At 44.5% G+C, this 21,509-nt stretch overlaps 1 protein-coding gene across 1 annotated transcript in view; it reads right to left on the reverse strand.

The window, feature by feature from the left end:
- kcnq5a (potassium voltage-gated channel, KQT-like subfamily, member 5a) overlaps window positions 1-20,864 on the reverse strand; it is a 42,019-nt gene extending 21,155 nt beyond the window's left edge. Inside the window, exons 1-6 of the mRNA XM_053435855.1 lie at window positions 20,082-20,864; window positions 3,817-3,836; window positions 3,402-3,492; window positions 1,835-1,961; window positions 294-469; window positions 1-112 (exon numbers count right to left, since the gene is read on the reverse strand). The exon at window positions 1-112 is cut by the window's left edge and continues 14 nt beyond it. Coding sequence (XP_053291830.1) covers window positions 1-112; window positions 294-469; window positions 1,835-1,961; window positions 3,402-3,492; window positions 3,817-3,836; window positions 20,082-20,864 — 1,309 coding nt within the window. The remainder of the gene's footprint in view (window positions 113-293; window positions 470-1,834; window positions 1,962-3,401; window positions 3,493-3,816; window positions 3,837-20,081) is intronic.
- Window positions 20,865-21,509: the final 645 nt, after the last annotated feature.

Below are 21,509 nucleotides of genomic sequence, written 5' to 3' on the forward strand. Positions count from 1 at the left end.
GAGCGTCAGCGTAGGTGGCAAACTCCTTGTTGAATTCTTTCTCCACCAGATAAACCAGGAAGGAGGAGAAGATGAGCACCAGGAAGCCGATGTACCAGGCGGTGACCAGTTCCTGCAACAAACCAGTTATTAAAATCCTCTGGTTCCAGGAGCAGGACCTCGTTCCACCAGAGACTAACACTCAGGCTTATTTGACAGTTTAATAACAGTGAACAGCTTATTAATATTTGAACTCAGTGATTTCCTCTTTGTTTATCTCAACAGTTCAGGGGGGGGGGGGGGGGGGCTCGTACCTTACTGTGGGCGTATACCACAGATCCCAGCAGCTTCCAGGTGCCCCCCCGGCGGTCCATCCGCACCATGCGCAGGATCTGGAGGAAGCGGAGGCTGCGCAGCGCCGAGGTGGCGAAGATGTTCCCCTGGCTGCCGGCCGACACCACGGCCACGGAGGCAATGAGCACGATGATGTCTGGAGAGCGGGGGGTGGAGGTGGGGGGGGAATCAAAGGTCACGATATTACGAACAGCCGCTGACGCATCCACTTTCAAAACCTGTTGATCTGTCACCTTTAAAACAAATATTGATTCTCTCTCTGTTGGTTTCATTTTCTCTCTCTATTAGTTCCTTTAAACACTCGACTCCGGCTCCTCGTAGATTTCCCAGCAGACGGTGGACGTCTCCACGTGAGAGGGACAGATGTGGACGTCTCCACGTGAGAAGGACAGATGTGGACGTCTCCACGTGAGAGGGACAGATGTGGACGTCTCCACGTGAGAAGGACAGATGTGGACGTCTCCATGTGAGAAGGACAGATGTGGACGTCTCCACGTGAGAAGGACAGATGTGGACGTCTCCATGTGAGAAGGACAGATGTGGACGTCTCCACGTGAGAGGGACAGATGTGGACGTCTCCACGTGAGAAGGACAGATGTGGACGTCTGCATGTGAGAAGGACAGATGTGGACGTCTCCATGTGAGAAGGACAGATGTGGACGTCTCCATGTGAGAAGGACAGATGTGGACGTCTCCACGTGAGAAGGACAGATGTGGACGTCTCCATGTGAGAGGGACAGATGGGGACGTCTCCATGTGAGAGGGACAGATGTGGACGTCTCGAAGTGAGAAGGACAGATGTGGACATCTCCATGTGAGAAGGACAGATGTGGACGTCTCCATGTGAGAAGGACAGATGTGGACGTCTCCACGTGAGAGGGACAGATGTGGACGTCTCCACGTGAGAAGGACGGATGTGGACGTCTCCATGTGAGAAGGACAGATGTGGACGTCTCCACGTGAGAAGGACAGATGTGGATGTCTCCATGTGAGAAGGACAGATGTGGACATCTCCACGTGAGAAGGACAGATGTGGACGTCTCCATGTGAGAAGGACAGATGTGGACATCTCCACGTGAGAAGGACGGATGTGGACGTCTCCATGTGAGAAGGACGGATGTGGACGTCTCCATGTGAGAAGGACAGATGTGGACGTCTCCATGTGAGAAGGACAGATGTGGACGTCTCCATGTGAGAAGGACAGATGTGGACGTCTCCATGTGAGAAGGACAGATGTGGACGTCTCCATGTGAGAAGGACAGATGTGGACGTCTCCATGTGAGAAGGACAGATGTGTCCTCATGCTCTTTACACAGATAACCTCAGGATGACGTTCTTAAATTAAATTATTCTGTCATATTTAGCTTAACCCTACAGGAAATACATGTTTTTATCAATATAACTTAATCTGTAGTATCCTTGACTGTCAACATGGATTCAAAGTATTTAATACACATGTCCACGATGTCTTACACACACACACAGACACACACACACCTACCTATGACACAGAAGGGCTTCCTGGCGAACCGGAGGCGTCCCTGCCAGCCTCGGTAGCGGCAGCAGCAGCCAGAACTCCATATCCTAATGATGTACTCCAGACCAAACACTACAATCATCACAAACTCCTGCAGGGCGCACACATATACACACACACAGACACACACAGAGAGACAAGAGACAAACACAAAACCATATAATTTAAATGCAATTCTGCACAGGAACAAAACACAAAGGGTCAGAGACAGAGATTTGTTTTTGACTTTCTATAAGACTTTGAATAAGAGGGAAACATGCATTTCTTCTTCTACCTTTTATTGAATAGATGTTTTTAAAGTGTAAATAAAGGTTAAATATCCTGACGTGAGGCCTCAGGTGTAATTAACACCATGAACAGTGGCTGTCCCCCCCGATGCAGCAGCTCCAGACTCATGAACCTTCTTACTGAGACACTTCTCTGCTCCGACACTTTAAGACGTCCTCGGGGGGGAAGACGTACGACTCCACAGGATTTCTTAACAAGTTCTATTCGTCACAACTAATGACAACAGAGCTGTGCTGTGAAGGAGGAGTTCAACCTGTAGACCTCATGGCTGCACATGTTTATCCTCCTTCTGTTAAAGCTTCTGTTTTCATACAGGAATTCATTTATTCAATTTATTTTATTGATACCCTTTAGCTTTTAGGTTGTTATAAGTGTTTTATAATTAACTTTTGTTCCATCTCTTGTGTCGGGCTGAGGTTTGTGTGGATGCTGGTGTCTGGACCACACAGGGACAATAAATCAAGTCCTTTTCAAACTATGGTTTTATTATAAATATCAAACAAAGAAAACATTACATGACTGAGTAGGAGAGATGTTGGCAGCGTGACTGTTTCTACCTTTGTGCCTCCAGTCCTTTATGCTAAGAGAACCTCATATTCAATAGACAGATATGAAAGTGGAATCAATATTCTCAGCTCGCTCTCAGTAAAGACCTTGAATAATCATGATTTATTTTCATATCTTCCAAGAAAAGCTCTTTCACGTTCTCAGTAATCTGAGTTTCACAGGAAATCCTCTCTCTAAAGAAGTGTTTGTGTTAATGCTTCACGCTTTGTTCCGAGGCGTCACCGCAGTCACTCCGACTCAAAAATAAATTGCTGTTCAATTTTTAAAATGCAATTTCTCACAGCTCTGAGCACCATAATGAAATCCCCCCCCCCCCTTTACGTTCTACACTTTACTTGGCAGGAGACAGAATGTTGATACACAAAGAAGAACAACTATCTGAGACGACAACATGTTGTGTCTTTAACTTCCTCTGCACACAAACATCACTTCCACCGCAGCAGGATTCAGCCTCGCTCCTTCCACACAGGTTGTGTCTCTGTTTCCTCAGACACACAACTTGTTTACCTGAATTGATTTGTGACAGCTTTATGATGACGAGGATCTCAGGATGCAAATCGTTTGTATGTATTAAGACGCATGTGGGTCAAACACAGTGTTTCTCTGGTTGTGTGTGTGTGTTTGTGTGTTTGTGTGTGTGTGTTTGTGCGTGCGTGCCTGCGTGCGTACGTCCTACCAGGATGAGAAGACAGTGTGAAGAGAATTCCTGGTGAGCAGGGATGGTGGAAAACACAGAGAGAACCAGACATCCAAACACCAGGATAAACCTGAGGAGACAAAACATGAGAACACACACCACACACACACACACACACACACACACACACACACACACACACACACACACCACACACACACACACACACCACACACACCACACACACACACAGTGTTATGATCAAGTTATAGTCAGTTATTCACTTTAAAGCTGAACAAGGAAGATTTACTCATATTCATCTGCAGGTTTCTTTGGAAGCAGCCTTTGGATAATTTATGTTTCTGAACCTCACCCTTTGATCCTTTGTTCTTTAAAAATCTAAATAATAAAAACATAACCTTGCTATTGACGTTTTACCGGAGCGACTCGTTACAGAGGAAACGGCTTCTTCCTCTGAGGAGAAACAAGACACCGGTGACATTTTTATAAACAACTTTATTGTTATGAGCCGCAGAAACAAAATCCCATAAAACGTCCCCGAGTTCTGGTGAAGGGATTTGATCAAGAACTAACAGAACTATCGTTAGCTCATAGACTTTATATAAAGATGGAGGACATGTCTTCAGTCCTCCCACTGTCCGGAACCGAAGCCAAAATATCCGAGATATGAACGATGCCTTCACCGATGACAACAAAATAATAACACTTGAATCCGTGTGATGACAACGACCTAAAATGACAGAAGAGGATATTTGGTCCATGTCCCATCAGTTATCATGGAGGAAGCTTGGTTTATGAATTATAAATACAGAAAATGGTTTGAATCAAATCAACTATTAGATTTGCAGATGTTAGATGTTACACTCGTCTAATCATCAACGCAAACTCAGAGAATAAATCTTAAAAAATCATAATTTCTCAATAAACCCAAACTGTGTCAGTCCTCCGTCCAATCAGAAGCCTCCTTGTAGCCTGACTGTCCTACCCCCCCCCCCCCCCCCCCCATCTGCAGGGAGACCACTCAGCTTCTTCTAAGTCATATGGTAACTCGATTAATGAGCAAACACAAATTAAAATTCATACGGAAGCTTCCAGGCAACATATGCACCGGCAGGAGGCCGCAGCTGCTCTTCACCAGATCTCCCCACTGTGGGTTTTTTTTATTATTCAAAGACGCCGTCTGTCTTTCTGATATTTAACGTCTTCTCGTCTCTCTGGGCACCTACAGCAGAGGATACCGATAGTTCCAAACCTTCACATCACATCTGATACCGGCTTCATCACTAAAAGCTCAAATCGGCAAAGCAATGACATGTGAAATGTGATAAAACAAAACACAACTTTCTCTTCTATTCAGTCTCTTTTCCTGTGTATGAGTGTGAAAACTGTATTTTCCTTCTCAGTTCACTCTACTTATAACTGACTGACATGTAAATAAAATACACACATACACAGAAAGTCACTGTACGAATGAAATCACTCAGTCTGTGTGTGTGCACGAGGCCTGCAGCTGAGAAGCACGCCTCATGTTTCTGTTCCTTCATCATCTCTGTATTCAGAAACAGAGCTTGAGGCAGTAAATACCAGAGAACACACAAAGGGACTGAACATTGTGCGACTGAATGATAACAACACAACATTATTTCTGTTCGCTGCCCCCGGAGGCGTCGCGGCGTCATTTGGAATCGGAAAAAAGATTCTGTGATTTACATCCGAGCTTCACGTGTGAGGGGAGGAGACACACAACCGGCAGTCGCTGCTCAGTCACACACAGACACACACATTGTGTTGGTGCATTGTGGACATAGTGGTCATTTCACACAAAGGAACGTTTGCCTTCAGGTGATTGTTGCGTCTTTTGTGTTGTGATCACACAGGTAGAATAATCAACTGTGTTTTCATGATAACAACCGATGTGTTACAGTTCAGCACGTTGACATTGTGGTATTTTTATTATTAGTATTTTCATTTTACAGAATAAACAATGCAGAAAAGCATTTATGTTTATATTTTAAGTCAAGTTCTCTGTATCTGTGTTTTATTTGTGTTTACAGTTATTTATATTATAATTATCAAACCTGAGTTACATTTTTCTGTCTGAGATTTGGGGAATATTGTTATAACATCACAAGAATAAAGTCGTAATTAAATGAGAAACAACTCATAACAATCTTAGAAAAAGAAAATTAGGAAATAAATCGTAATAAAACGACTTTATTCTACAAATCTCAGTTTTTTTTAATTATTCCAGTGAAGATAAAGACTTATTTTAGGAATCATAATCATTTTGTAAAATACCTCCTATATATCGGCTGATAAACAAGTGTCTGATATTTGTCACATCAACCCCCAACAACCCACTGGTTCTAGTTAACTTGTCCTTGTTAAACTGGTAAATTCTTTACTTATTATTAAACCACTGCGAGATGCATTCAGCATATTGTCGATATCACTTAATGCACTCAGACACACACAGTGTGTGTTTCCACCTCCTCCTGTTTGTCAAAGTGTCTGAAGCTGCGACCGAGTGATGTCACAAACGGTCGATGAGGCTGTTCCATCGATCGGTCGCTACGTGAATCAGACACTTGATCAGTCAATCAGAGACGAGCTGAGGACGACGTGTGGGGACATGTTAGAGGACATGTTAGAGGACATGTTAGAGACGTGAGGAGACAGTGTTTGGTGAATGAATGTGAGCCAAGGTTGTTCAATAAATAGGTTTTTCAGGACTATTGATAAGATTATTATCTGTTCTACTTTCAAGAGGAGATGATTTTTGGACTCGTCTTTTCTTTGCACGGGTTTCTCTTATTATTTATCATTTATCTTCATTGTTATTTCTTTTTATTCCATTTTATGTGGACTTTTAATTTCATTTGCATGATTTTATTCAGACAATTTTGTTTTAAACTTGTTTAGATCTTTGATAAGTGCAAATAAGGTTTAAAGAAAGATGAACTGCTTCTTCCACGACTGATAGGCCAGATGCTTCTGATTGGAGGAATTCTAACTATGGCCGACACATCTGTCAGGAAGTGGACGGAGCCGCTGCCAGTCGCACTCGCCACACGTCCAAGTCATGTGACAGTCGTTATCCACACGCGTCCCTCTGACGTTCTGAAAAGGAAAACTGGCTCCGAGGTCCTGAGGGAAAAACTTTGACTGGAAAAAAACAAGGGAACTTATCGATCCCAGCGAGTTTTCATCTCAGGCCCCAATTCTAACTTTACAGATATGAATCAGATCAATGTGAGGACGTCTTGGAGCTGGAGTCGCCTCCATGGAGAAGCTCAGTCACACTGATCGACTCCAGAGTTCCTCCCGGAGCTGAGACAGAATCTGTGAATCTGTGAAATGATTTTCAAACAGCTGCTGTGACGATGAAACACATCATGACGCTCACAGAGCATCTGTCTCAGGGATCTCACATTCATCTGTGTTCAGCCTCTTTGGTCAGCGATCCCTTATTGGAAAGATATTACATTTTGTGTGTTATTGGTCGTCTTTACTTCCGTTTTTTACAAAACTGGAATTTTGATATGGCAGATATCTGATCTTGTGCGTTTGACATCATTTGGAGCCGGAGCTGATTTCACATCGTGTCAGAGTCTTTCACAGATTCTGGTTTCAGCGTTTGTGACAATATGAAATCTTTTAATTTAAACAGTTAACAATGAAAAAAGGATTTATGTTCATATTTATCAGGATAAATTAAAAATCACTGACAATTGGTATCTATGTATATATGAGCCAATAGCAGACGTTTAGATCCGATAAAAATCTCCCAAATTCCCGCGTGTCCCCCCCCACTCGAGCGTCACGCCGTCTGACTAACATCTGGTGCACTTGGTGCTCGATGTCCTCAGTGGACGAGTTGCAGGCGTGAGAGAGAGAGAGAGAGAGAGAGAGAGAGAGAGAGAGAGAGAGAGAGAGAGAGAGAGAGCTCACCCTGGTGCATATGGCAGAAACAAGCTGCCTGTGAGTTAATGCTGATGAATAACCTGAGGACACGCAGACCAAACCATATACAGCCAAAGACCTGCAGGAGGAGTGCAGTGTGTGTGTGTGTGTGTGTGTGTGTGTGTGTGTGTGTGTCTGTGTGAGTAGGCAGTTTCATAAAGAGCATCATGTCCTCACATGCAAACCAGACACAGGAAACATGAACAACTGATAAACAGACATTAAGCTGAGTGTTGTTCATTGTTCATGTGAGAATTATGATGACCTTCACTGAGACGATGAATAATAAAAGACTAGTTGTGTGTTGCTGGTTTGTGATAAGAGCAGAGTTCACATGCAAGAGAAGGTTTGAAGGTTTATTCCCTTTGTTTCCTTTCAAAGAAAAGGAGAAAAGTTATTTAACTTAATTACAAATATTCCAATAACATTTTCGATGCTTGAAAAGTTCTATGCGACTTTTGAGGTTAATTCAATTTTCAAATTGTTCTGATATGTGTAAGACAACAGCTACTAGATTAAACTATCAACAAATCAACATTGTCCTTTAAAATCTTTTTTTTTAACTGGTATAAAACAGTAAATTAATCTTTAACAGCACCAGAGCTCATTTCTCCACGAGGCCCGACTGCAGGAAGAGGAATGACTTCAGCCGCAGATCAGTTCCTCTCAGAAGACAAACTGAAGTGGAGGGAGACGCAGATAAATCCTCTCTTCTGCCAGTTTATGTGTTTGACTTTCTGTCTCAGTGTGCAATGCGAGAGCTTGGAGATTTCTCATAAAAATATGAGACGTGAATTACGTTTCTGACAAATAAATCAAGGGAGGGAAAAGTGTGTTTATATGAACCAATCAGCTGAGGATGAGAAGGAGAGAAAGTGCGTGTTGCCTGTGTGCGTGCAACACATCGAGTACGTAAGAGGTCAGGGTTTTCCACGCAATCTGGTCTGGAATCATTATCTATTTCCTTCTTTCTTTCTGTGCCAACCATGCATACCCTTTCAATCAAGACGGAGGGAGGGAGGGAGGGAGGGAGGGAGGGAGAGAGAGATGGAAGGAGGAGAAGAGAAACCGGGAGAGGCCAGTAGATCGGGATGAGGAAATGTCTCATAATGTCGAGGTGACAACACAAAAGAGGCAACTGAAGATACAGCAGAGGAAGAGGAGGGTCCAGCACATCAATGACTGAAGACTGAAGAGGAAGGAGTCGAGCAGCTTCTCCTGAAAGCAGCCGGCGAGCAGAGGCTGCGATGGGGGGATAAGACCTGGTGGATCAGCACATCAGGAACCAGAACCACCATCATGTGGTTGTAGGCCTGCACCAACACGTCAAGTGTCAGTCCACATGCAGAACACGTCACCCTGACCTCTGACCTTTGAGATATAATCCATTAATTTGTTTGAGTTCAAGAGATAACTGGTCAGAATTTAAATGGAAATCATGTTCAAGAGGTCAAATTCATTTTTGGTAATGCCACATGAAGTCACAGCGACTTTGGCCTTTGACAAAAATCAGTTGATCCACGAGTGTGAAAAAATTGGCTCAGGAGTTCTTGAGACATTGAATGAAAGCACACAGCGGAAGATAAAGAGAGAGAGGGGAAGACGAGGAGAGGAGGAGCAGGAGGACGGGAGCGAGAGGAGCGAGGGAAGGAGTGAGAAAGAGCGGTGGAGCCAGGCCGACTCCTGGCCAACGCTCTATTAGTTAATCCCGGTGTTTATCCAGTGGAGTGCTTTATCTTACCTGATGATGGCAGCGATAAAACACACGGTTTTATTTCTAAGCAACTACTTGACCAAACAGAGGCGAGCCAAGGACACAGCTCTGCACAGCCCCCCCCCCCCCCGCTCACTCCTCAGAGACCTTCTCCATCAGGAGCAGGAGCTGTGATCATCCTCCAGTTCACCTCAGAGGGTTCACAGCCGACCTGTTGCTCCTCACGCTTCAGTCTGAACCCAGTCAGTCACTCCACCAATCAAACCACAGCAATGCAGCCGGCAGCAGGACAACAGCATGTTCTAAGTTTCCTTTTGACCTTTTCAGGTTTAATCTAACTTCTTCCTGTGGACCTTCTCAGGATCAGCAAAACAAAACCTCCTCTGGAAACTGAGTCAATCCTCGGGGGAAACTTCTGGACGTCACATGGCGGCGTGCAGCTGATGAGTCACACACACACACACGTGGTCGACGGGAATCGACATCAATGCAACCGGATACGTCAGCGTGTGCGTTTATATAGAAACACAAAAAGAGAAGGAGCAGATGTTGTGCGATGCCTTTCAACACACACTGAAATTATAATGAGCTACAGCGGCTCAGAGTGAACATCTCCACCAAGGATCCCTTCAGTTAGTGTTTGTACATGTTGAAGGTACAACTGCTGATTCACGACTGAATTCAGCAGCTTCTAGATCTGGATTTCTATTTGGATCTACATCAAATTACAAAGAATCAAAGATATCCGTCCCCTTAACATGGCTTCATCAGCATCCATGAATTATTCCCTGGGAAAAATGACAACAAATAAAACGCTTGTGAAAAACAAATCCTAGATCTGTGTCTATCTGCGTCTAAATCCACATCCCTCCCCGAGGTCAGGCAGAAACCTGTCCAGGAGTTTTTCCTCCTGACAAACAAACAAACAAACAAACAAACGTGGGCGGAGTCAGTGCATTGATGAGCTCAGGCCTCGTTTTCCAACCTTCACCTGAACGAATCTGACTCTGAATAAAGCTCCGGCTCAAGTTCAAGCTTAATAAAAACCAAGTTGACTGGAAATCGATTCAGTGATGTTTGTGTTTTCCTGTTGACAAACAAGCCAACGAACAAACGAGTTAACAGACACATCATAAATCCTCTAACTCTCTGATTGGTTTTATTTGGGCATCGTTTGAGTTTTGAGTTTCTTTGCTCGTCTCCTGTGAATCTGCAAACTTCTGAACCCCACGTTCAACATTTAAAAACCTGCACAGAATCAAAACGCATCACAGAGGGAAATAGAAAACGCACTTGGCAGCGACGGACTCGAACCCACAACATCCAGAGCTGATGGCCCGTCTAAGCAAGACGGAGGAGAAGAGGACGAGGGATTAAGAAGCAGCCGTTTGTTTTCTTATCCAACATCTAGAAAGCCGAGTGATCACAGAGAGAGAGACAGAGAGAGAGAGAGAGAGAGAGAGAGAGAGAGAGAGAGAGAGAGAGAGAGAGAGAGACGATAGATGGGAGAGTTTGGGAGAAGGGGCACGGAGAGAGAGAAAGAAGGAGGTGGAGAGAGGCCAACTTTCCATGATGTGGGATTCACAGAGGACGGGTGACGGGTGCGAGAAGAGTCGGAAAGCTTTTAGTGCGTGAGAGTGTGTGTAGGTGTGTGTGTGTGTGTTTGTGTGTGTGTGTGTTCTCGCTAACTAGACGCAGAGTGACAAACTGTTGAGGAAAGCCAACAGCTAACAGGGTTCATAAAACACACACGCGCTCACGCACACTCACACTCGCACACCATACATCAGATTCCTATCAGCGCCCGTCTCAGCACTCGCACCGAGACTCCTGTTCACAGAGCGGGGGAGCAGATGTCCTCGGGACGGACACAGAGCGAGGACGAGAGGGAGAGAGAGAGGGAGGAAGAGAGGGAGGAAGAGAGGGATGAAGAGAGGGAGGATGAGACAAAACTGATTATAAAGGATCTATTGGTAGAAATTCAACATAAAGTAATGTTTTCACTAGTTTGTTTCATTTACATTGTAAAAATTGTTGTTTTATTTACTCTAGAATGGACCCTTTATATTTAAATACTTTATATTTAAATACTTTATATTGAATCAGGAGCAGCTCCTCTCTACGGAGGCAGCCATGTTGTTTACAGTAGCCCAGACTGGACAAACTAAACCTTTTGAGTTTCTTTGAGAACTGAAGCTACCACAGGTTCTTTGTCATATGTGGAGGGGGGAGGGTGAGGTGAGGGGTGATCAGCTGCAACATGACACTTCACCACTAGATGTCACTACATTCTACACACTGAACCTTTAATCTGAAGACGACACTGCAATGGAGAATTCCGGAGAAAATCCGAGAACAAACAAACACCATCTGGATAAGATGAGCTGTATTTGTCACGTTCACATTACACACGGTACAAAGTGCAGTTAAATGTGTTATTGTGTAAAATAAAAGACACAACATAAAAATAGCACACCTCCTCCAAATCAAACCTCCGATCCAGAGGAATGAGACGCACGACTCTGCTGTGAGTTCACAGACCTGAAGTTATCTGTTTGACAATAAACTGTGTACATTCAGCAGACACTCTGTCCTCCTCCTCCTCCTCCTCCTCCTCCTCCATTTCCCACTTAGCCAGCATTATAGTCCACAATATGACGGAAGGCATTGCACCTTTTGTATCTCAGGAAATCCACTGGGCTTAGTGGGCAGACTTGATTAATGCCAGTGAACCAGCAGCTACCAGTGTGCTCACGGGGGCTCGTTACTCAGACCAACGATCCAAAGAGACCGATGAGTGAATGAGAACAAAGCCCGAACAGCTCCACTGGAAAAACAAAGACTCGCTTCTTTCTTCATATTTTTGGCAAACTACGCTTTTAGTGAATCAACAGAGCTCTTAATCACTTTCTCTTTAATGGGAGAAGAGAGTTTTACTGGTATTTCCAGAACTGAACCTGTATGAAGAATGGAGCCGATTTTATAGATCCTGAAGATTTGACTTTTTAATGTTCTTCCCGTGTCTGCATTTTCTCTGGGTGCTCCAGCGTCCGCTCTCAGACGACCTGCAGACCTTTAGGGTTCATATGGATGTAGGGGGGGGGGGGGGGGGGGGCTGACAGTGGGTGGGACGTGAGGCACAGGACAGGACAACTGGGATCAGTGCCAGAGAAACTTTACTGGAAATTCTAATTACCTAAAATGGCAGTACGTGTACTTTGTTTTTTTTGTCCAGGTCTACTGACACGGATGAAGTGGGGTTTATCACCTAGACTGAGTCCAGCCACCAGGGGGCGATGGAGACGCTTTGTACTTGGAAGTCTTGATGTCATTCATCCTGTATTCACTCTATGGTCTCAATGGTAACCAGTGATCACTTCAATAACCACTAAGTTCACTAGTCCGGTGAACAGTGAGCACACGTGTGAGTTCATTTAACTACAACAGAGAAATCTAAATGTGAAGTGAACTCAGGAACTGGGATGTGAGGAGCCGGAGGAGACGAGAGGCAGGAACCCACTGAGGAACTGTGGGTACGGGAAGGGGGGGGGTGTGTGCTGCTGGAGTCAGCTCATTAAGCAAACAGACGGCTGATGGTTCCCTCAGCACCGACACAGGGCAGCTCTAATGGAGGGAGGCTGACTCAGCGCCGCTGCTGGCAGAGGAGATGTGTGAGCGCCCGGAACTCCGTGAGCTGCTTATTGCAGTTTGAGTGTGTGTGTGTGTGTGTGTGTGTGTGTGTGGGTGTGTGTGTGTGAGAATAAATATGCATATATGTCAGCTCCGTCCGAGCAGCCGTCAACACATGCCTCTTCCCACACAGCTCCATCTGCTGCGCTGCCTCATGAGCGCTGACGAGAGCTTTACGAGTTTGGAATTCATCAGCTGGAGAATTTAAGAACTTTGAATCTGCTTCTTTGGTTCCTTGTGTCGGTTCCTTTCCTCTGGAGCTCAGGACGTGGAACCTTCTAGATGATGAGGTGTCCGTGTGAAAGTCTTTAAAAGTCCAGGTACATGATCGATATCAGCCGTCACACGTATGTCCGAATAAAAAGCTTCTTTAACTTTCGATATGAAGGAAACTGTGAATCTGATGACGTGCTGCTGATAGAGATGATTTTGAAGAAGCTCTATTTTGCAGCAGACACCAGTCGATCAATGGAACCTGCACGCTGACGTCTTTCCCCTCTAATTTCCCACTAATGCAATTTTTCATTCCCTATTATCCGTTGTTGCTGCGGCTGCCGGAGATGAAAAAAAAAAAACACACAAACATCTGCTCCGGGAGGTTTTCTGTCTCCTCTGCACAACGGCATCACTTGGTTTTCTTTTTAATTCATTTGGATTTAATTAGAAACCCTCGGGAGCGTGAAACTATGTCTTGTGCCAAACTGGGAAACTCACTGAAGAGATAGGTACAGTAGATAAATTGCCATTACTTGCTCTGTTAAGTCTTTTTGGTAACAATCCAATATAAACAACAGCTTTTTTTATATTTGAGGTCAAATGATGAATTGTCGTGGAGGCAAAGGTTCGGTGGTTTGAAGTGAGAAGATGAAAAAAGGGAGGAGGGGGGGGGGACAAAGGGAAGAAGGGATAGAAGTCAGACCAAAAAAAATAAAAGAGAGAGAGAGAGGAAGAAAGATATTTTCCCCATTTCCAGTCTGGTGGAAGTGGGACACAGTCGGCCTGCAGGCGAGAGAGAAACCAGCCGTGGCTCCTGTTGTTGGCTCACTCCTCTCGTTGTCTCGTTTGTTTTTAAAAGAACAGAAAAAACACTGATGTGTATTAGAGAGAAAGAACCTCATGTTCACGTGTGTATTAGAGAGAAAGAACCTCATGTTCACGTGTGTATTAGAGAGAAAGAACCTCATCCTCATGTGTGTATTAGAGAGAAAGAACCTCATGTTCATGTGTGTATTAGAGAGAAAGAACCTCATGTTCATGTGTGTATTAGAGAGAAAGAACCTCATGTTCATGTGTGTATTAGAGAGAAAGAACCTCATCCTCATGTGTGTATTAGAGAGAAAGAACCTCATGTTCATGTGTGTATTAGAGAGAAAGAACCTCATGTTCATGTGTGTATTAGAGAGAAAGAACCTCATGTTCATGTGTGTATTAGAGAGAAAGAACCTCATGTTCATGTGTGTATTAGAGAGAAAGAACCTCATGTTCACGTGTGTATTAGAGAGAAAGAACCTCATGTTCATGTGTGTATTAGAGAGAAAGAACCTCATCCTCATGTGTGTATTAGAGAGAAAGAACCTCATGTTCATGTGTGTATTAGAGAGAAAGAACCTCATGTTCATGTGTGTATTAGAGAGAAAGAACCTCATGTTCACGTGTGTATTAGAGAGAAAGAACCTCATCCTCAAGTGTTTATTAGAGAGAAAGAACCTCATCCTCATGTGTGTATTAGAGAGAAAGAACCTCATCCTCATGTGTGTATTAGAGAGAAAGAACCTCATCCTCATGTGTGTATTAGAGAGAAAGAACCTCATCCTCATGTGTGTATTAGAGAGAAAGAACCTCATGTTCACGTGTGTATTAGAGAGAAAGAACCTCATGTTCACGTGTGTATTAGAGAGAAAGAACCTCATCCTCATGTGTGTATTAGAGAGAAAGAACCTCATGTTCATGTGTGTATTAGAGAGAAAGAACCTCATCCTCATGTGTGTATTAGAGAGAAAGAACCTCATGTTCATGTGTGTATTAGAGAGAAAGAACCTCGTGTTCATGTGTGTATTAGAGAGAAAGAACCTCATCCTCAAGTGTGTATTAGAGAGAAAGAACCTCATCCTCATGTGTGTATTAGAGAGAAAGAACCTCATGTTCATGTGTGTATTAGAGAGAAAGAACCTCATCCTCATGTGTGTATTAGAGAGAAAGAACCTCATGTTCACGTGTGTATTAGAGAGAAAGAACCTCATGTTCACGTGTGTATTAGAGAGAAAGAACCTCATGTTCACGTGTGTATTAGAGAGAAAGAACCTCATGTTCCCGTGTGTATTAGAGAGAAAGAACCTCATGTTCATGTGTGTATTAGAGAGGAAGAACCTCATGTTCACGTGTGTATTAGAGAGAAAGAACCTCATGTTCATGTGTGTATTAGAGAGAAAGAACCTCATCCTCATGTGTGTATTAGAGAGAAAGAACCTCATGTTCATGTGTGTATTAGAGAGAAAGAACCTCATGTTCATGTGTGTATTAGAGAGAAAGAACCTCATGTTCACGTGTGTATTAGAGAGAAAGAACCTCATCCTCAAGTGTTTATTAGAGAGAAAGAACCTCATCCTCATGTGTGTATTAGAGAGAAAGAACCTCATCCTCATGTGTGTATTAGAGAGAAAGAACCTCATCCTCATGTGTGTATTAGAGAGAAAGAACCTCATCCTCATGTGTGTATTAGAGAGAAAGAACCTCATGTTCACGTGTGTATTAGAGAGAAAGAACCTCATGTTCACGTGTGTATTAGAGAGAAAGAACCTCATCCTCATGTGTGTATTAGAGAGAAAGAACCTCATGTTCATGTGTGTATTAGAGAGAAAGAACCTCATCCTCATGTGTGTATTAGAGAGAAAGAACCTCATGTTCATGTGTGTATTAGAGAGAAAGAACCTCGTGTTCATGTGTGTATTAGAGAGAAAGAACCTCATCCTCATGTGTGTATTAGAGAGAAAGAACCTCATCCTCAAGTGTGTATTAGAGAGAAAGAACCTCATCCTCATGTGTGTATTAGAGAGAAAGAACCTCATGTTCATGTGTGTATTAGAGAGAAAGAACCTCATCCTCATGTGTGTATTAGAGAGAAAGAACCTCATGTTCACGTGTGTATTAGAGAGAAAGAACCTCATGTTCACGTGTGTATTAGAGAGAAAGAACCTCATGTTCACGTGTGTATTAGAGAGAAAGAACCTCATGTTCCCGTGTGTATTAGAGAGAAAGAACCTCATGTTCATGTGTGTATTAGAGAGGAAGAACCTCATGTTCACGTGTGTATTAGAGAGAAAGAACCTCATGTTCATGTGTGTATTAGAGAGAAAGAACCTCATCCTCATGTGTGTATTAGAGAGAAAGAACCTCATGTTCATGTGTGTATTAGAGAGAAAGAACCTCATGTTCATGTGTGTATTAGAGAGAAAGAACCTCATGTTCACGTGTGTATTAGAGAGAAAGAACCTCATCCTCATGTGTGTATTAGAGAGAAAGAACCTCATGTTCACGTGTGTATTAGAGAGAAAGAACCTCATGTTCATGTGTGTATTAGAGAGAAAGAACCTCATGTTCACGTGTGTATTAGAGAGAAAGAACCTCATCCTCAAGTGTTTATTAGAGAGAAAGAACCTCATCCTCATGTGTGTATTAGAGAGAAAGAACCTCATGTTCATGTGTGTATTAGAGAGAAAGAACCTCATCCTCATGTGTGTATTAGAGAGAAAGAACCTCATCCTCAAGTGTGTATTAGAGAGAAAGAACCTCATCCTCATGTGTGTATTAGAGAGAAAGAACCTCATGTTCACGTGTGTATTAGAGAGAAAGAACCTCATGTTTATGTGTGTATTAGAGAGAAAGAACCTCATCCTCATGTGTGTATTAGAGAGAAAGAACCTCATGTTCATGTGTGTATTAGAGAGAAAGAACCTCATGTTCATGTGTGTATTAGAGAGAAAGAACCTCATCCTCATGTGTGTATTAGAGAGAAAGAACCTCATGTTCATGTGTGTATTAGAGAGAAAGAACCTCATGTTCACGTGTGTATTAGAGAGAAAGAACCTCATCCTCATGTGTGTATTAGAGAGAAAGAACCTCATGTGCATGTGTGTATTAGAGAGAAAGAACCTCATGTGCATGTGTGTATTAGAGAGAAAGAACCTCATCCTCATGTGTGTATTAGAGAGAAAGAACCTCATGTCCATGTGTGTATTAGAGAGAAAGAACCTCATCCTCAAGTGTGTATTAGAGAGAAAGAACCTCGTGTTCATGTGTGTATTAGAGAGAAAGAACCTCGTGTTCATGTGTGTATTAGAGAGGGTGAACACTGTGTTTGTCATGTTGTGTGTTTTCCACCTGTTATTTAGCAACAAGGAAAATATCCAATACAAAGTTTTGGCTGTAAATCTGAGTCATTCTGCAGAAAAGTATTAAACTCGTGATGAATATTGTTTTTCTATATTATGATTATGGTAAAACATTTGTTTCTTTCAGTCGGCACAATCTTTCCACTTGTGCCCGACGGATTTAAAACGTTTGCCGTTATGAAAAGCATAATTTAACAATGCAGAGAAGATGCTTTTTCTATACAATTTCCAATATCTATATAGTTGTATAGTTTTTTTAACATTGTTATTATAAAGCTTATGTTTAAACTCTTAGGGAATCACTGCTATTTTAATATATATCATATCTACCAATATATCTGTATCAGATATTGTTTACTCTTTCGTTTCATTCAGTATATTAAAACGTATGAACTGTGAGTGAATGCTGAAATCATGGCATTGCTAAGTATAAAAATTTTAACACATAGTTAGTGTGTTTAATATAATGTGTGTAACATTGTTCTGTATGATTGAAGGTGTGTGTTACTGACATGTGCACAATCTGAGTGTGGATAAATATCGGTTCCCTAAATATTCCTGATTCCTTTCATCTAGATTCATTAATTATTCCACGAGAAATAAAACAAAAGGCTGAACTCGTCAATCGTGGAAAAGCTGGATCCGCCCCCTGAGCCGAACCAAAAGGTAATGAGCTCTTCCTCGGGTCAAGCCACACCCCTCGACAAAATGTCATAGAGAGCGGTTTTGTGTTATCCTGCTAACAAACAAACAAACACACAAACACAAACACAGACGAAGATACAACCTGCGAGTCGGACTCAACAAAACATGGAATCCGCCCGAGGCTGCTCAATAGCTGCTGGAACATTTGGGATAAGGACAATAAAAGCGTTGGGCTCAGGCATTTCCTGCCCAGGAAGTCTGGGATTCCAGTTTGAATGACAGCGAGTCAATATTTCTGACTGCAGCTCTTCTAATGAAACACCTCACATCATTGTCGGCTGGTCCATCGCCAACCGGAGCTGGGATTTAGATCTCCACTGCAGGAGAGCAGAGAGCGTAACAGAAGCAGGAGAGCCATGGGGAGCTTTGAATTCGCTGATGTCTGGTCCCCAAACTCTTGCCACATGTGCACACAGACAGACACACACACACACACAGGGCTCTGTCGCAGTCCAAACATTATTCCAGCTGATTACACGCCAGTTCCCATCAGGAGCAGCCTGCTCTCGCTCGCCCTGATTAACACAAACCGACCACACACTCCAAAGTCTTCAGCCTCTTTCTTTTCCATCTCTTCTGCGTCGCTCGACCTCGACGCTTCTATCTTTTATCTCTTTCTCTCCAACTTGCTTTTCTTTCCTTTCTCCAAATTTGTTCCATTCTTCTGCGTCTCAGTCATCATTTTCCATGTCGCCGGGTTTTTCTTCTACGTTGTGCGACCACCGACGCTTTGAGGAAAGAGAACAAACACAACCTGGTGCACGAAGGGGCTGAAAGACGCTCGTGCAGATTAACTTGAACCGTTTCATATCGATTACATGAAGAGAGGAAAGTGGCTTCGAGTCGGTTCAACCAGGTTTAACCAGCGGAGCAACCAGCGTTCAGGAGAGAGGATGCAGCTGAACCACCTGACCTGATCACACACTGCAGGTCAAGATGGTCGACAGGAAAATCATCTAATTAGTTAATTGGCTCCTTGTGGCTGCATAGATTATTAACTCCGCCTCCTCCAGGTTAGCGGCCGGGACATGGAGCCAACTCAGAGTCAACAAACATTGTTCCTGACATTTGAGGTGGTTCTTATCACGCTGGTGTGGAAATGTTCATGTTTGTGATGAGTTCAACAAGCAGGGAGTCATGTGACCTCTCCAGTCACTGATACATACAAACATATGTATTATGAATATATGAGTAAAAATACACAGTTTCCAGGTGTTTGGATTTTACCTCAGGATCAGGTGTCATGTTCAAAAATTGTGATTTGATCTCATATTTTAAGATCAACAGCAAACAAACCAAACACTGTACATGTGCGACATTAAAGCATCTGTGTACAATAACCCCAGCAACAATAACACTGCTGCTGCTGCTGGGGGTCACACACACACACACACAGAGACACACAACACACACAGAAGCACTGAAGAGCCTTGTGGCCACATGCCTTTACACTTGCGTCTAGGACTTAAGCTGTGCCCAGCTGTTGCACATCGACAAGACTACAGCCAGCAATGTGCGTGTGTGTCTGTGTGCGTGTGTTAGTGTATGTGTGTGTGTGTGTGTGTGAGTGCAGGACTGCTAGCTATTTCCTGAACTGTCTGTTGTGTTGTGCAGCTGCTTTTCTCTGCGCTCGCATGCAACAGAAACGACACAAACACTGAGTGTTGCGTGGCAGGAGTATGAAACACTTGTGTTGTGCACAGGAGTGTGTGCATGTGTGTGCTCGAGGCCGTTTGTGTTGTGGTACTTAAGGATTGAATGTCACTCTGATGTGCATTTGTGTGAGGTCCAGTTACACTGGTCTGATTTGATCGTGTGTGTGTGTGTGTGTGTGTGTGTGTGTAAACATCACTGATGAACACTGGTTTGATTCCATTCCCTCATTATCAAATTGATATTATCTTACAAGTGTAAGTCAGTGGGCTTTCTAATGGAGGACGAGGCCACACAAACTCGATTCCACTCATTGACCCGAACAGAATAATGAAAGCTTGTGAAAATGAAACTGAAGTCTTAAGAGTTTTTCCATTGATTTTCCATCTGTGAGGAATCTGTTAAGTTCCATTAAAGTCAAACCTACTTACATTCAGAACGTCGACAGTGGGACAAGTGTGATTCCAGTTTGAGACGTACAGTGTGTTACTGTTTATAGTTTGGAGCTGGTAAAAAATAAAGCACATGGATTTATTATCAGAACTATGATGTGAAGACATATATCTGAGAGACGGGGACACAAACTGGACAAGTGGCCAGTGGGCTGCAGGTGGCCAGTGGGCTGCAAGTGGCCAGTGGGCTGCAAGTGGCCAGTCGGCTGCGGGTGGCCAGTGGGCTGCGGGTGGCCAGTGGGCTGCGGGTGGCCAGTGGGCTTCGGGTGGCCAGTGGGCTGCGGGTGGCCAGTGGGCTGCGGGTGGCCAGTGGGCTGCGGGTGGCCAGTGGGCTGCAAGTGGCCAGTGGGCTGCAGGTGGCCAGTGGGCTGCAGGTGGCCAGTGGGCTGCAAGTGGCCAGTGGGCTGCAGGTGGCCAGTGGGCTGCAAGTGGCCAGTGGGCTGCGGGTGGCCAGTGGGCTGCGGGTGGCCAGTGGGCTGCAAGTGGCCAGTGGGCTGCGGGTGGCCAGTGGGCTGCAAGTGGCCAGTGGGCTGCGGGTGGCCAGTGGGCTGCGGGTGGCCAGTGGGCCGCGGGTGGCCAGTGGGCCGCAAGTGGCCAGTGGGCCGCAAGTGGCCAGTGGGCCGCGGGTGGCCAGTGGGCCGCAGGTGGCCAGTGGGCTGCAAGTGGCCAGTGGGCTGCGGGTGGCCAGTGGGCTGCGGGTGGCCAGTGGGCTGCAAGTGGCCAGTGGGCTGCGGGTGGCCAGTGGGCTGCGGGTGGCCAGTGGGCTGCAAGTGGCCAGTGGGCTGCGGGTGGCCAGTGGGCTGCGGGTGGCCAGTGGGCCGCGGGTGGCCAGTGGGCCGCAAGTGGCCAGTGGGCCGCAAGTGGCCAGTGGGCTGCAGGGCCAACATACAGATGCTCTGCTCGGACCTGGGAACATCTGGCCACTGGGGATATTGTGGCCACAAATCAATCAACGTATGGGCACTGAGAAGATTGAACATCTGTTTAACTTGTAGAGGCTCAGGACACATTGAGGACACATTGAGGCTCAGGACACATTGAGGACACATTGAGGCTCGGGACACATTGAGGACACATTGAGGACACATTGAGGACACATTGAGGTGCATTCAGACCTGAACTCAGCACTGACCACTTGTTAAAACCTGATCTGAACAGAGTCAGACACAAACAACCCCTCTCACTTTGATTGCTCTGGTTAGATTCTCCACTGAGCCTCTGGATAACAGGGATTCTAACAGAGAAGCTTATTGCAGCACCGTTTACCACCGCGCCGCCCGGCTCCATCACCCGGCATCTGAAGTGAAGGAGTAACTACGCTCGCTAATCTCAGCACTTTCTTTATGTTCTGCAATTTGAGAAGTAATCTTCCATGACACCAGCTCCATGCTCGAGACTGGGAGGAAAACAAAACCAGCGCTTTTTTAACACGAGGCACTTCTGACTGAAATAACTTTATTAATCACAGGACTTGGACCATGACAGAGGTGTGTGGGGTGCCAAAGCAAGAAAGAGGCAGAGTGTGTGTGTCTGTGTGTATGTGTGTGTGTTGAACTCTGAA

This window comes from Pleuronectes platessa, chromosome 12 (genome assembly GCF_947347685.1).
Source record: "Pleuronectes platessa chromosome 12, fPlePla1.1, whole genome shotgun sequence".
NCBI classification, from domain to species: domain Eukaryota; kingdom Metazoa; phylum Chordata; class Actinopteri; order Pleuronectiformes; family Pleuronectidae; genus Pleuronectes; species Pleuronectes platessa.